The sequence below is a fragment of the Cygnus olor genome, chromosome 2 (assembly GCF_009769625.2).
Source record: "Cygnus olor isolate bCygOlo1 chromosome 2, bCygOlo1.pri.v2, whole genome shotgun sequence".
Lineage (NCBI taxonomy): Eukaryota > Metazoa > Chordata > Aves > Anseriformes > Anatidae > Cygnus > Cygnus olor.
Window position 1 is genome coordinate 147458997 of NC_049170.1, and position 13079 is coordinate 147472075.

The window sequence follows — 13079 nt, forward strand, 5'->3', positions numbered from 1 at the left end:
TAATGGCTTTGAACTAAAAAGGGGTAGGTTTAGATTAGATATTAGGTATAAATTCCTCACTCAGAGGGTGGCGAGGCACTGGCACAGGTTGCCCAGAGAAGCTGTTGATGCCCCATGCCTGGAGGTGTTCAATGCCAGGCTGGATGGGGCTTTGGGCAACCTGGGCTGGTGGGAGATGTCCCTGCCCATGGCAGGGGGGTTGGAACTGGATGGTCTTTAAGGTCCCTTCCAATCCAAACCATTCTGTGATTCTATGACAGAATTCTTAAATGCTTTTCCTTTGCTATTGTTTTAGTTACTGCTTTGGAGAAAAACAAGCATGCTATATTTAAGCTATATTTAGAGATTGTGATCAAATGTTCTCAGTAACTGGGACAGGAGACTGCTCTCCAGTAGCAGCTAAATGTATTCAGGACAATTACCAGACCCCTTCACTCACTTTGAATACAAAAACTTGGATGATTTTGCCTTACTGTCCTGACAGAACCGACTCCAAGCTCCACTGAGCACATGATTGTGGCTGTGCATGAGGCATTAGGTTCTGTAACACTGTCATCATCTTTATGGCCACAAGAACCTTTAAAAATAGGCTTAGGAGAAGAAGGATGGAGAGTTGTGTTGCCCATAGTCTGTTGTAATGGTAAATCAATCAAGCTAAGTGAACTCTGCTATTTCTGCATCTTAGATGTCTGCATGAATTATGTTTCTAATAGTGCAGGCTTCTGCTGGCCACTTGAGAAGCAAGGTTATGGAAGAGGGCAGTTTTTGTTGTCCTTTGTGTTAAGGAGGAAAAATATGCAAGTGAGTCTTAGAGATGACACCTTGCAGCATTTATTTATGTGAGGGGTAAATGGCCATTAGTTTACTTTGTAAACATGTTGCAATCATCTGCATAAGAGAATTATGTTCTTGAGGGAAAGCAAGGTGGGAAGTGAAGACCCAAAAGTAGCTGTAAAAGCTGGAACTGGGAAAGGGTTCACTCTGAGAAATGCACTTTGTGACAGAAGGAATCCCTGATTGAAGTGAGACTGGGAGAGGATCAGGGAGAAAGAGAGATTTGGGGGGGTTGATTTAACAGGGTCTCTCATATTTTGTAACTGCCTTGTCTATTTACACAACATCTGTAAAATTGTGAATAATTTCATTTATTTACCTTAGCCTGCTTTGAAATTGTGTATTTATACAGAAGCTGCTGGATATATTCCTCAATTTGTATATGCCAGGCAAACTCTTGCATTGTTCAGGAAAGGAAAAGCTTGGTGTTAGCAGGTAAGGTCAGTCTCCATTTGTACGCAGGGATTCCACTTACCTCCTGGCTCCTCATCCTAGCTCTGCCATTCTTCTTCTATCAGTGCATTAAGCTTGTATACACAGCCATAAACAAAAAAACAGCACACCTTATAGCTCTCTTTCCATTCTATCGGAGTAGAAAAAGAGACACGTCCTAGCTTGGACCTAAAGTTTTGTTTTTGTCTTAAAATGGTCTAGTTCATAATACCAGGGTGTTCAGGTTCATAACCCTTGAATTACAAGATGTGTTTCCTCATATCTCAGCACAGGAAATCACATATTTCTAGGTAAGTCTGAATCATTACCAACTGAACACCCTCCTGTCTGGGCTCTTTCTTTGGTAGCTTTCCTTAGGGCATTGGCTTCTTTGTGCAATCAATTCTTACCTGAAGCGGGAGACTGCTATTCCCATACTTGAGTGACTGATAATTGAAGCTTTGGCTTTCCTTCTCTTCTCAGACTGCTTTTCATCTCTTCAGGTCATTAGCTGTTGAGCATCCCTCCAATCCACAGAGTTTGCTGGCACGGCTGGATTCTGCTGGCAGCAAGAGACTGTTACCTTCAGCCAGGTTCGGGGCTGTATTGACGTGTTTCATTACCAAAATACTTTTGTTACTACTAAGCTGAGACACTCCTTAACAGTTCATCATGTGGCAGCATGAATTCTCATAATGCCACAATTTGAAGTCTGTAGGCTTGCTCATGACTCTATATATACTAGGTAAATATCTCTGTATATCATGAGTGATTATTGTCTTTGACGAAAGACACTACCTGGTCTTTGAAACTGAAGCTACATAGTAACATGTTGAAACTCTGGACGTTTTTTTTTTTTAAAGTTAAAGTTAAAGTTTTTTTAAAGTTGTGTGGCAATCTTGGAAGGAAGAGCCAAAAATAAAAATAAAAATAAAGGTTTGGAGAGGCAGTAGCAGACTGCATCAGCACCCTCTGCTACTTTAATAAACACTGACGTGCAAGATGAAGACTTGTAAGAAAGCTACAATCCTAAGGGACTGATGCATTCACCAATAGATTCACGTATCATGGATTTACGTTCCAGTTGCATTGAGTACCCTGACGAACAAGCTGCATTGCTCCGTGCTCTGGACAACAACACAGGAGATTAAGGATAACATTTCGGTATCTGTTTTCAGGGACTGTGATCCTTGAAATGGCCTTGTCTTGAATACAACCAGGAGGTGCCAAGTCTTTTGAGCTGTTTGCTGTACAAGTTCCCTTTCAAGGTTGTTCCTTACCACTTTGAGAGGGGAGTCTTGTTTCGCAGCCTGTCTCATTCATCTGATAATAACACTGGTGATCAACATGAAGCAGGAGCTTGTAGTAAGGAGAGAGGAGTTCAGGGTCATTGCCACCCTCACTGCGTAATCGGAGGGTCTCCATGTTCCTTCTCGACCCGTTGATGCAGGACTCTGATTCTGGCCTGTCTGCTTGTCAGCACCCTTTGCCTGGTGCCCTGTGCTTAGTGAGTCTTGGTGTTACAACAGAGCCGTGCCCCTTCGTTTAAAAGGTGCTGGTTAGGAGCTGAAACAGAATTTATTCACGTGGCAGAGCGGTCCTTGTTTTCCCCCTCAAAGATGTTCTCACCCATCTCGCCTGTCTGGTTATCTGTGCTGATTGTACTCGTCTGTCTGCTAAAAGGAGGGAGTCCTTTTTCCTCTTCCAGCTGCTGGGCTTTGTGTATATGTTTGGCTCATTATTCCCCAGTGAATGGAGCCGAGGTATTCCCATACCTTGCTCTCCCAGAGTCCTTGAGGGACCAGTGCTTGAGCATATTCAGTTTCCTTGAATGCAAGAAGTTAGCAGAAGGAGGTCTACACAGTGGTGCAAACAGCTGTGTTAGGAATAAGTGTTAGCCTCAGGAGGGTTTTTGTTTGTTTATGTAGCACTCAAAATGTGCATTAAACGTGCTTGTCTTTTGCACTGATCTAAAAAGATTGACGAAGGGAGGAGAGCTGGAAGTTGTGAGCACAGGGATGGTAACTCCTTCAGAAAGACTGGCTGCGGCCTGTGAAATATCACCCGTATCTCATCTCTTCTCTCCCTACCCCCAACACCTTTCGCACTCGGCATGGAAATTTAGCTCGATACCTTGGGGGCAGGCAGGTGGTGTCAAACTGTGGCAGATGTTTCTGCCTTGAGAGTTTCATAATGTTTAGTGTTTCTTTGTTCTCTTAAGAAGTAGTAATAACACATCAGTAGGAAGCAATAATGATGTATCTGTTAGAGGTTGGTTGAGATATTTTTATGACTTTGGTGGGGCAGTTATGCTTGGCTATATCTTAAAAAAAGGAAAATGACACTCAGAAGCTCATGTTTTGTCTCAATTAAATCACAGGTCCTTTGCCAGCCTTGCAACTGTTACTGTTTTATTAATCTGTAAATGTAAAACAGATGGGGGGAGGGAAACCCTAAAGCTGACCTAATAGATTGTAATTATATCTCTGTGATGCAATGATTATTATTTATTGGGAAAAAAACAATGAGCAAGAACGACTGAACAATTATTTATTGAATATTGAACAATTATTGTTTGGAAAAATTGGAAAAGATCCTCTATTGAGTTCCACAGAACTATTTTAATAAATAATATGAATTTTATATGGTTGCCCTCAGCCTGCTCTTTAGGCACCAGGGTGATGAAAGTATGTGTGTGCGTACTGACATACGTGGTTTTAAGTTAGGGTCAGCAGTTTCATTTTGATTATGGCTAAGTTACTAACAAGCTAATGGCCAAACTGAAAATAAACCCAGATGTCTAAGCATAGTCTATGCCTTGTGATAGTTCAGACACTCTGTTTTTGATAGCTCCCATAGCAGTTGCATACTTTGGGTATCAAGCACTGATTTGACTGGATGAATTAAAATAATTGTCTCTTCTTCAGCGTAAATTTTAAATTCGCTCTTACAGATTTCAATCGTTTAGATTGTTTCTGGACAACGTTTTCAAAAAATACCATATGCAATGTAATCATTAGAGTCTGGAGTGAGAAAGACTTTGGTGGAGGAGGATCAAGTTCGGGAACATTTAAACAACCCTGACAGACAGAAGTTCATGGGGTATGATGAGATGCGCCCAGGAGTGAAGGAGCTGGCCGGTCTCATTGCAAGGCCACTCTCAATTATCTCTGAAGGATTGTGGCAACTGGGGGAAGGTTTCTGACACCTGTAAGAGCGTAAATGTCACTCCTGTCTTCCAGAAAGGCAAGGGAACTACTGGCCAGTCAACATCACCCTGATCCCTGGAAAAGTGATGATGCAAATTCTCCTGGCCACCATTTTCAATGTATAAAGGACAAGAAGGAGATTGAGAGTAGTCAGCGTGGATTTATGAAGGTGAAATCATGCCTTACCAAGCTGATAGCCTTCTTCAATGAGGTGACTAATTTGGTGAATGAACAGGAGGAGTAGATGTTGTTTACTTTGACTTTAGCAAGCTCTGTCTTCCATAACATCTTCTCAGACAGACTGATGAAGTGTGAGGGAGGTGTGTGGATAATGGGGTGGATGGAAAACTGGCTGAACGGCCTGCGAGTTGTGATCTCCGACTGCATGATGGCCAGGTGGAGGCCAGTCACTACTGATGTACCCCAGGGTACCTCCACAAGTTTGTAGATGATGAAAACTGGGAGAAGTACCTAATCCACCAGCATGACTGTGCTCCATCCTCAGTGCCCTCAGCAGGCCGTAGAAATAAGCCAGCAGGAGCCTCACGCAGCTCAGTAAAGGGCACTGCAAAGTCCTGCCCTAGGCAGGAATGAACCCAGGCACCAGTCCATGCTGGTGGCCGACTCTCTGGAAAGCAGCTTTACAGAAGAGGCTGAGTGGACACCAAGCCAGCAGCGTGCCCTTGCAGCAAAGACGGCCAACAGAGGCCTGGGCTGCATTAGGCACAGCACTGCAAGCTGGTGGAGGGAGGTGATCAATCCTTCCCCTGTCCTCAGCCCTGGCGAGACACACGGGGAGTGCCCGGTCCAGTGCTGGGATGGACAAGAAGGGCATGGATTTATGGGTGGGAATCCTGCAAAGGGCACCAAAGGTAACTTTTTAATTTAAAAAGTTAAATTAAAAAGTGCTTGGAGCATGTTTCTTGTGAGAAGAGACTGAGAGAGCTGGGACTGTTCAGGCTGGAGAGGAGAAGGCTCAGGGGGATCTTTACCTTGTGTAAAAATACACACTGGAAGGACTAAAGAGGGCAGAGCCAAACTTTTCTCAGTAGTGTCCAATCAAAGAACAAGAAACAGCGGACAGAAACTGAAATATCTCTAAATTTAAATCTAAGAAAGTACTTCTATACTGTGATGGTGGTCAAACACTGGTTGCTCAGAGGGATTGTGGGGTCTCCCTCTTTGGAGACACTTAAACCTGACTGGGCATGGCCCTGAGTTGTAGTTGCCCTGGTGTTTGGTCTAGCTGATCACAGGAGGTCCCTTCCCACCTCCCTGCACTGTGGTTCTGGGTGCCTGTGGTTTCTGTGCATAGGGTGTTCACTCAGACACCTCTGTGAAACAGTCAAAGGATGAATTGTTAAGTTTGACAGGGCAGGAATTTCATCCAAAGCTTTTGTAGGTTGGCATATCCAAAATTAGTGATGCTTCTCAAGATCCCACATATTTGTTTATACAAGCATAGCCATTGGTTACGTTAATACCATTTCAAGAAATGCTTGAGGTGCTTGAGGGTAATACAGGGACATGAATTTGAAAGTCTTCTGCACTGTAACTCTACTTCACCATCCTTTTTTTTTTTTTTTTTTTTTTCCTGGAACAAGCTGGCCACAACATACTGTGCACCTGGCTTTATAGAGCTGGGCTGTAATGTGAGTTCTGGGTTAATGACCTTAGTAGAGCTGCGGTTTGTTCTCTCAAGCAGGCTCTTTTCTGTCATTTTACCTGATATGTTAAAGCTGTATCTCAGCTACAAGCTCAGATGCAGACCAGCTCTTTTTCATGGTTTAGAGGGATTTGTACTTACAGCTTAATTAACCTTCAGGATTTCTGAGTGCCAGTTTTGTCCACAGTCCCCTGATTAACTGCCTTCTAGATAGCCAGAGAAAATGGTCTCAAGGATTTCATACTTTACTAAACCAAAGGGAAAAATAACTCTCTTTAATGATGGAGTATTTGTGACACAGGAGTGGTGGATAAATATGACCACAATAATAAAAATGTATAGTTCTCTGCCTTGAAAAGTCGTTTAGACTTCGAGACAGCTGTTTCATTTAAACCATTAATGCACACAGACGCAGGACTGAGAGCAAGGAGAAGTGGAGAATTATCAGTGTAATCTGCAGACGAGTGTCTTTAGCTTCATGTGCTTCATAGGAGGGCCTGTGGAACATCTCCATTGTAAATCATTATGGCTTAATGGTCATAATGTCTTGCCACGTTTACCTTCAGTTTCAGGAAAGATTTCAGCACTAGGTTTTGTTCTGTGTTGTCATGTTGCCTGTTGGAAGAGAAATATAAATGTATTGAACTCTCAGTTGAAATTCGGTGCAATTTCTTAACATCTTTTTCTATCAAGATACACAAATAGAGTTTGGTGCTGCTATTTGGGAAGCTGCTGCAGACATCTGGTACGTCAGTGCTATCAGTCAGCAGCAGTCTATCAGAAAACATTAGCACTTTGTTTCACAGTTATCTTTTACATTTATTTTGTCTCTCAAGTAAATTAAAAAGTTGGAGTATAGAAAGAAAGTTCTACAATGCTGTGTAAGAAGAAAGCTCTGGAAATTTCTGAAAGCTAGGGCTTGCTGCTGCAGAAGTCCAGCTGTCATGCAGTGGGCATGGAAAGGTGCATAGAAAAGGGCTTTATGCTTCCTTTTCTCACAGTTGGGATTTTTTGCTATTGAATGTAGACAAATTAATTAATTTATTTTTTTATCAGCTACTGCTAATTAGTTTTGTCACTTTATTTTCAAAAGGTATACTTTAAATAATAATATGTATTTATGGCTGTATACTTCTTGAAAGAAGCAAATTGCTGTTAAGCAGGTATTGAACTACAGCATTAACAGTCAAATGAAAATGAAATCTTCCAAACATGATTAGACACAACAGACCTTAATATTCAAACTCTCCAAAATAAGAAATTTGTAGGCCTGCCAATTGGGCAAGAGTCATTTTCTGGAACAGAGCAAGGTGCATGGGAAAGGGCTGGCTGCTTTATTTTATTTTGTGTGTTGATTTTATTTTTTTTTAAGGGAGCAGGGATGAGCTTCTGACCTCATTGGGCTGCTCTTTCAACCTAACGAAGTTCCAGCACTTGAGCTCTTCAGATTCAAGCTATGTTTGGACCTAGTTCAAAGAGAAGCATTTATGTTGTATGCATTTGTCTGGTCCTTAGCCTGACATATGGGATGTGTTAAACTGAGGTCTAAGTGCAATGATGATATCACCAGCACAGTGCAATAATATCAGTGTCAGAAGCGTGAACTAGTGAGTCGCTGCATTTTGGAGCTGAACACTGCTCCACGTCCCTCTATTTTTTAACCCTCTTAAAAATAGAAGTAACATTTTTTCTGCTGTAGAATTATATTGTCCTTGTCCTCAGTGGTGCTACTGCTCAGCTGTGGGGCTGTCGGTCACTACTGAGCTATTTTGCATTCACTTCTTTCAAGTGTCCTGCCTTTTGTGCTTTGTTACTCCATGAAGGAGTCTCCCATTCATACTGTATTATTACTGACCTCCACTTGAACCATCTTCCTTTACATTATTTGCCTTTTCCACTGTGACAGGGAGCGAGAAAGGAAACGACATATTGCAGACTCAGTAAGAATTATAGTCTTCACTTGTCCTAGCCGAAGAAGTGTGTGTTTTGGCTCTTGAAAATGCGAACGGAGTTTCGTACTAAAGGGAGGAAAAATATCAAATGCATTTCTGCAAAACGTATCATAGCTGGATGCAAACTGAACAGGTTCTTCTAAGGCATGGAGTCCTCCCGTGTAGCAGTGCCTGCATTTTCTGCTTCTTCCTTTGCCTTTCAAAGAACTTTTGAGGATTAGTACTATTAATTCCAAGAGTCAAAGAGCCACTACTCTAGTCTAAAAATCATACTTTTTCTATCTGTTTCTTAGTAAGGCTTGCATTTTTTTTTAGTCAGACTTCTTTTTTTGACATTGCCGTCTCACTGAGTGCATGTGTGAAGAATAGTAGGATGAAAATGCGGCCTCAGAGAGGCAGTGTCAGTGTTTTCAGAAGCTTGCAGACCCTGCTTTGTTCCGTGCATCCTCAGTGCTGCCAGAGTCCCTCCCAGTCCTGACTCTGTTCTCCATTTCCTTCAACAGGGTGTCTCAGGGGTCCCATCTTGCATGCTCCAGTAACTCTCCCTCTATCTCAGAAGGATCAAGCTGGATCATTTTCTCAGCATTGCCATCATTGGCCTCGCTGGCAGCCAAATTCTGACATGGGTCTTGGTAGTTCAATAGCACTTGCATGTTGGAATTGCAGGCAAGTGAATCATCTTCAGCGTCTGGAGCCTTGAGAGATCAAAGGCAGGAAACTTCATTTGGTAGATGCAAAATTCCTTCACTGCTGATTATTCTTTGAAAGATTTCCTTGAAACAAAGGCAGCAAAATTCATGTTTTCTGATGAAGATATGACTGTTGGTGTTACTGAAGGAGGTTTTGTGTGAATACCTTCTCCTAATACATTGCTGGTAGCCTCATAGTTGGTGTCTTCAGAGGAGAAATTCTAAGTACATTAAATGTCTTCCCTTCGTTTATGAGGAAATGAGCAGACTGAGCTCCTTCCTCCTCAGTGAACTGCCTGACAGAATGGCAAATTCTTTTTGCCAAATGACACTAGGAAGATTGTAAATTTGTTATGTAAGGATCATGAATTTATTATTTTCTCCCCAAGAAACTCCTCCACCCATGGCAGGCAGATGCAGTGAAGACAGTTGCTGTTGTAAAATATGGAGCTTGCCTTCTGACTTTAGCATGTTTGCGTTTCTGTTATTTTCTCTAATCCAAAATCGCAGCCTCTGTTACTGTTTGTTGTGGAATGCAGCACTTGAATTAGAAGTAGAATGATGCTGTCTGTGTAAGATTAGGAAACATTATACAAAATCAGGCAACAGGTTACCTCCCTACTGTCGTGCTCTTGGAGCTGGTGAGTATTCTGTGCATCAGAGGAAAGCGGTGCCTTCTCTCTCACCACTGTTTTCTTGATAACTGAGTGAAAGGAAAATGTGCACAACCTGATCACAGTGTTGAAGTTTGTAGTGGGCTAAAACTCTGAGTTCTAGAAGCTTTTTCGTATGAAATTATATGCTGTCGTCCTCATTCAAGAAATGTCTTTGAGGAAACTAACCATTAAAGTTTTGTTTAGATATTTGAAAAGTTCATAATTATCCTCAAGCACCATAGGAATCCATGGCTCCGTATGGTTGTCTGAAGAGATTATTGAAAAAGACTTTTGCTGGAGCTGTTAATGGAAACCAGCTATTCTCAGTGGGGTGCGTAAATTAGCTGCTACACACTGTGTCTTTTAGAATAACTTTATAGACTAGGATGATATATGGTGTTTGTATTCCTAGCAGTTTTAAAGATTTCTATGCAGCATGTTATTCTATTTAATATCTCACTGTTGTTTATTCCATTTTAGGGATCTTTCTTCAATTCTTTTAAGTACAACAAGGAGAAAACATAAGCAAATAGTGGGTGTACAGAAGTAACAAAACCTAAATGTTTTATGCAGAAAAGATTCAACAAGTATCTCCTATCTACGAAGAAAGAATCGTATTTTCACATTCTGTGGCATTGCAGTACAATCTTGGATTAAACCACACACACTATTTTAACAAAAATAATTGAATGATGCTATTTGCACTGATCTGATGATGTGGAAATAAAGTATTGAAAGGAATGTGGTTACTGTTTTCTTTATTCTTCAGCCTTTGCTGCACTGAATGGGTTTACTAAAACCAATAAAAACTTTTATTCATAAAGATACACCTACAGAATTAAAGAAGTCTTATAGGCAAAATCTGTTGATATGAAAAGAGTATGACCTAGGGTACTAGCTGGGTTTCGTAGTAAGCCTAAGATTTTATTAGTTTTGAAGGGAAATACAGCCACGCAAATCCTGTTTTCCTCATTGGGCTATATGATTAAATTACCGGGATCATACTGAAAAGGTACATCTGTGCTACAGTGCAGCTGCTTGGATGTGAATCAGGGGTCTAGTTCTGTCGTACTTGCTGGTGTTGAGTAGCACTTAACTTTGCCAATAGCTATTTTGAAGCTTAGGAAGCTAGTCGTGGCCAGTGCGAGAATGGCATGATTGAACTTTATGCCTAATGAAGACAAATGCTGCAAGTAATGCGGGCTGATTAACAGGAAGTTTATTTGGCAAAGATAATTAAAACATGGATTTTGCCATGACCAGTAAGTTCCTATTAAATCACAAAAAGGCAGATCTCATTCCCGCTGAAATCAATGGAATTTTTCCTATTAAGTTCAATGATAGAAAGATTTGGACCTCCTTTGGATTTATCTTCCAATTTAAGATTTTTGTGATGCTTACTAAATGTTCCCCAGTGTTTACATTTTAAAATGTGTTGCCAATTCAAATAGCGTTGTCTTGTACTGTAAAAACTAAAATAAAATATTTGTTTTGGCATTTTTGTAAGTGGAATTTTTGTCATGTGTTTAGAACTTATTCTACACTGCTAACTGCACGTAGGAAATGTTCCTGTCTCTTTTCAAGACATTTTTAGTACATGTGTAAGATATTAACTGTAAATTTATGGATTGGGTTTCCTGGTCAGTGGATTTACACTACAGTAAGAATCTAATAATTTTTAAGTCCTTCTGCACATCAGATTGTTTTTGCCTGTGAGATTATCATTTCATTTTTAATTATAAGGTTGTCACTATAATATGATGTTAAAGTTTTGAGTTGCTAACCATGTGGTTTATTCCCTCACAAGGAGCAAATAACTTATTGGTAATTCTCAACGAATTTATTTGCTGAACATCTGTGCTCAAGACCAGTTTGTTTCTAAGAATTCTTTACTCTGTTGGTCATTGCTGTCAGTACCATCCTCAAAGTTAGTAGCTTTAGTCAGCTAATTTATGTAGTGGACCCTGAGGAGACTGACGATGGAAGTTGGGATGCAGCTTACCTCACCAATCAGCCTTGGTTTCTTTTTCTGTGTTCAGGGACATGTTTTTCCTGCCTAAATGGTTTGTCATGCATGACACCTTTTCCACTAACATGCTTTGCTTTGACTTTCCTGCTTCCATCCTTATTCTGTAGTCAGTCTTGCAGGTGGTTTGCTATTTTTATAGTTCAAACACAGGCTCTTGTTTGGTGTACCTGCATAACATTCATTTTCCCTCCATACGCTATGAATCCACTATTACAGCAACCTCACTGTTACAGTCACACAGCCACTTCTGTGGGTTGTGGCTATTGTATTTGAGGTTATGGAAACCTTTCCTCACATTCTTCCATGGTCTATCCTCCTCTTCCTTGCCTTCCAGTTGTTTTTCCTAACTGAACGTGGTACGTTTTCTCAGCCTTATCAATTTGTTAAGAATTTGTTTCCCTAAAAGCCTTCTTGTTGGCTTATCTTGCAATTTGTGACTGAACTCTACTCCTGTTTCCTCTGATTTCCTCATTGGTAAGCTAGGCCCTAAAGCATCTCTGGTGACATTCATCAGGTCTTTTCTGTTAATTTCTTATTGTGCTTTTATTTTTGTTTACTTCTTTTTCATACATTTGGAAGAGAGGCACTTGACTCAATCTTTATATGGTGCTAGTTAAGATAGAGATTGTGAATTTGAATCTCTATATTTTACCTTTGCTGTATTGAATGCATCCTGCTTAGGTTTGATACAGCATATTTAATTGACTTTCAGTTTTACTCTTTGTGTTGTCTACACCTAAAGTTAAGTGTCATGAATTCTATGCCATGTATAGAGTTATAATATTCATCTTGATAACGAAAATGAACTACTGGTTTGGTTGCATTATATGATGGTTAACTTATTCTTTCTGAAGTATCATATTTTTAGATTTTTTTTTTTTTGTGGTAATTTTGAATAGCTTAGCAAAATAATGAAAATAGATAATAGCCAAAGTGTTCTATTACTAGATTTAGGACAAATATATTTAGGGATTTTTTTTAATTATTTTTCTCCTTGCCCTTGGAAGAAAGCTTTAGGTATTAGGCTTACTGGGAGGAAGAAGGTATAAATGTATTGAGTTGCAATTTTATTGTTAAATTAAAGATTGTTTTCATTTTAATGATTTACAGGAAGCCTGTTTACCTGTAAAACTCCAGCTATTGCAGATATTGTGATTCTAGTAGATGGTTCCTGGAGTATCGGCCGATTCAATTTCAGACTTGTTCGACTATTCCTGGAAAATCTGGTTTCTGCTTTCAATGTGGGATCTGAGAAAACAAGAGTAGGTAAGGTATCGTGTTTTTTCTTAGTACTTCCGCAGCAATGTAAAAATGTTATGGTTTCAAGATCGTTAACAGCTTAATGCTGCTTGTTTGTGCAAGATTCATCCTAATTTTTCTCACTAATAGCAAACAACTAGAACTCCCACTTGTATCAATAGGAGTAATACTGCTAGAATGTTTCTAACATTAATGAAGGTATTCTTCACAGTTTACTGCTTAAGCAAACTCTAATGCGATGTCAGTGGAAAAAAAAAAGTGGAAAAAGCCATAATGACTTCAATCAACATTAGATCAAATCCTTACAGTTTAATTTTGAAAGGAAGAACGTGCCAGTGGATGACTTCTGGTG

The 13079-nt window shown here is 40.2% G+C and overlaps 1 protein-coding gene across 6 annotated transcripts in view; it reads left to right on the plus strand.

Annotated features, from left to right (window-relative positions):
• The window catches only part of COL14A1 (collagen type XIV alpha 1 chain), a 127120-nt gene that overhangs the window by 26351 nt on the left and 87690 nt on the right, over window positions 1-13079 (plus strand). For all 6 annotated transcript variants that reach the window (XM_040546969.1, XM_040546968.1, XM_040546973.1 and 3 more), the window contains exon 6: window positions 12578-12733. In XM_040546969.1, coding sequence (XP_040402903.1) covers window positions 12578-12733 — 156 coding nt within the window. The remainder of the gene's footprint in view (window positions 1-12577; window positions 12734-13079) is intronic.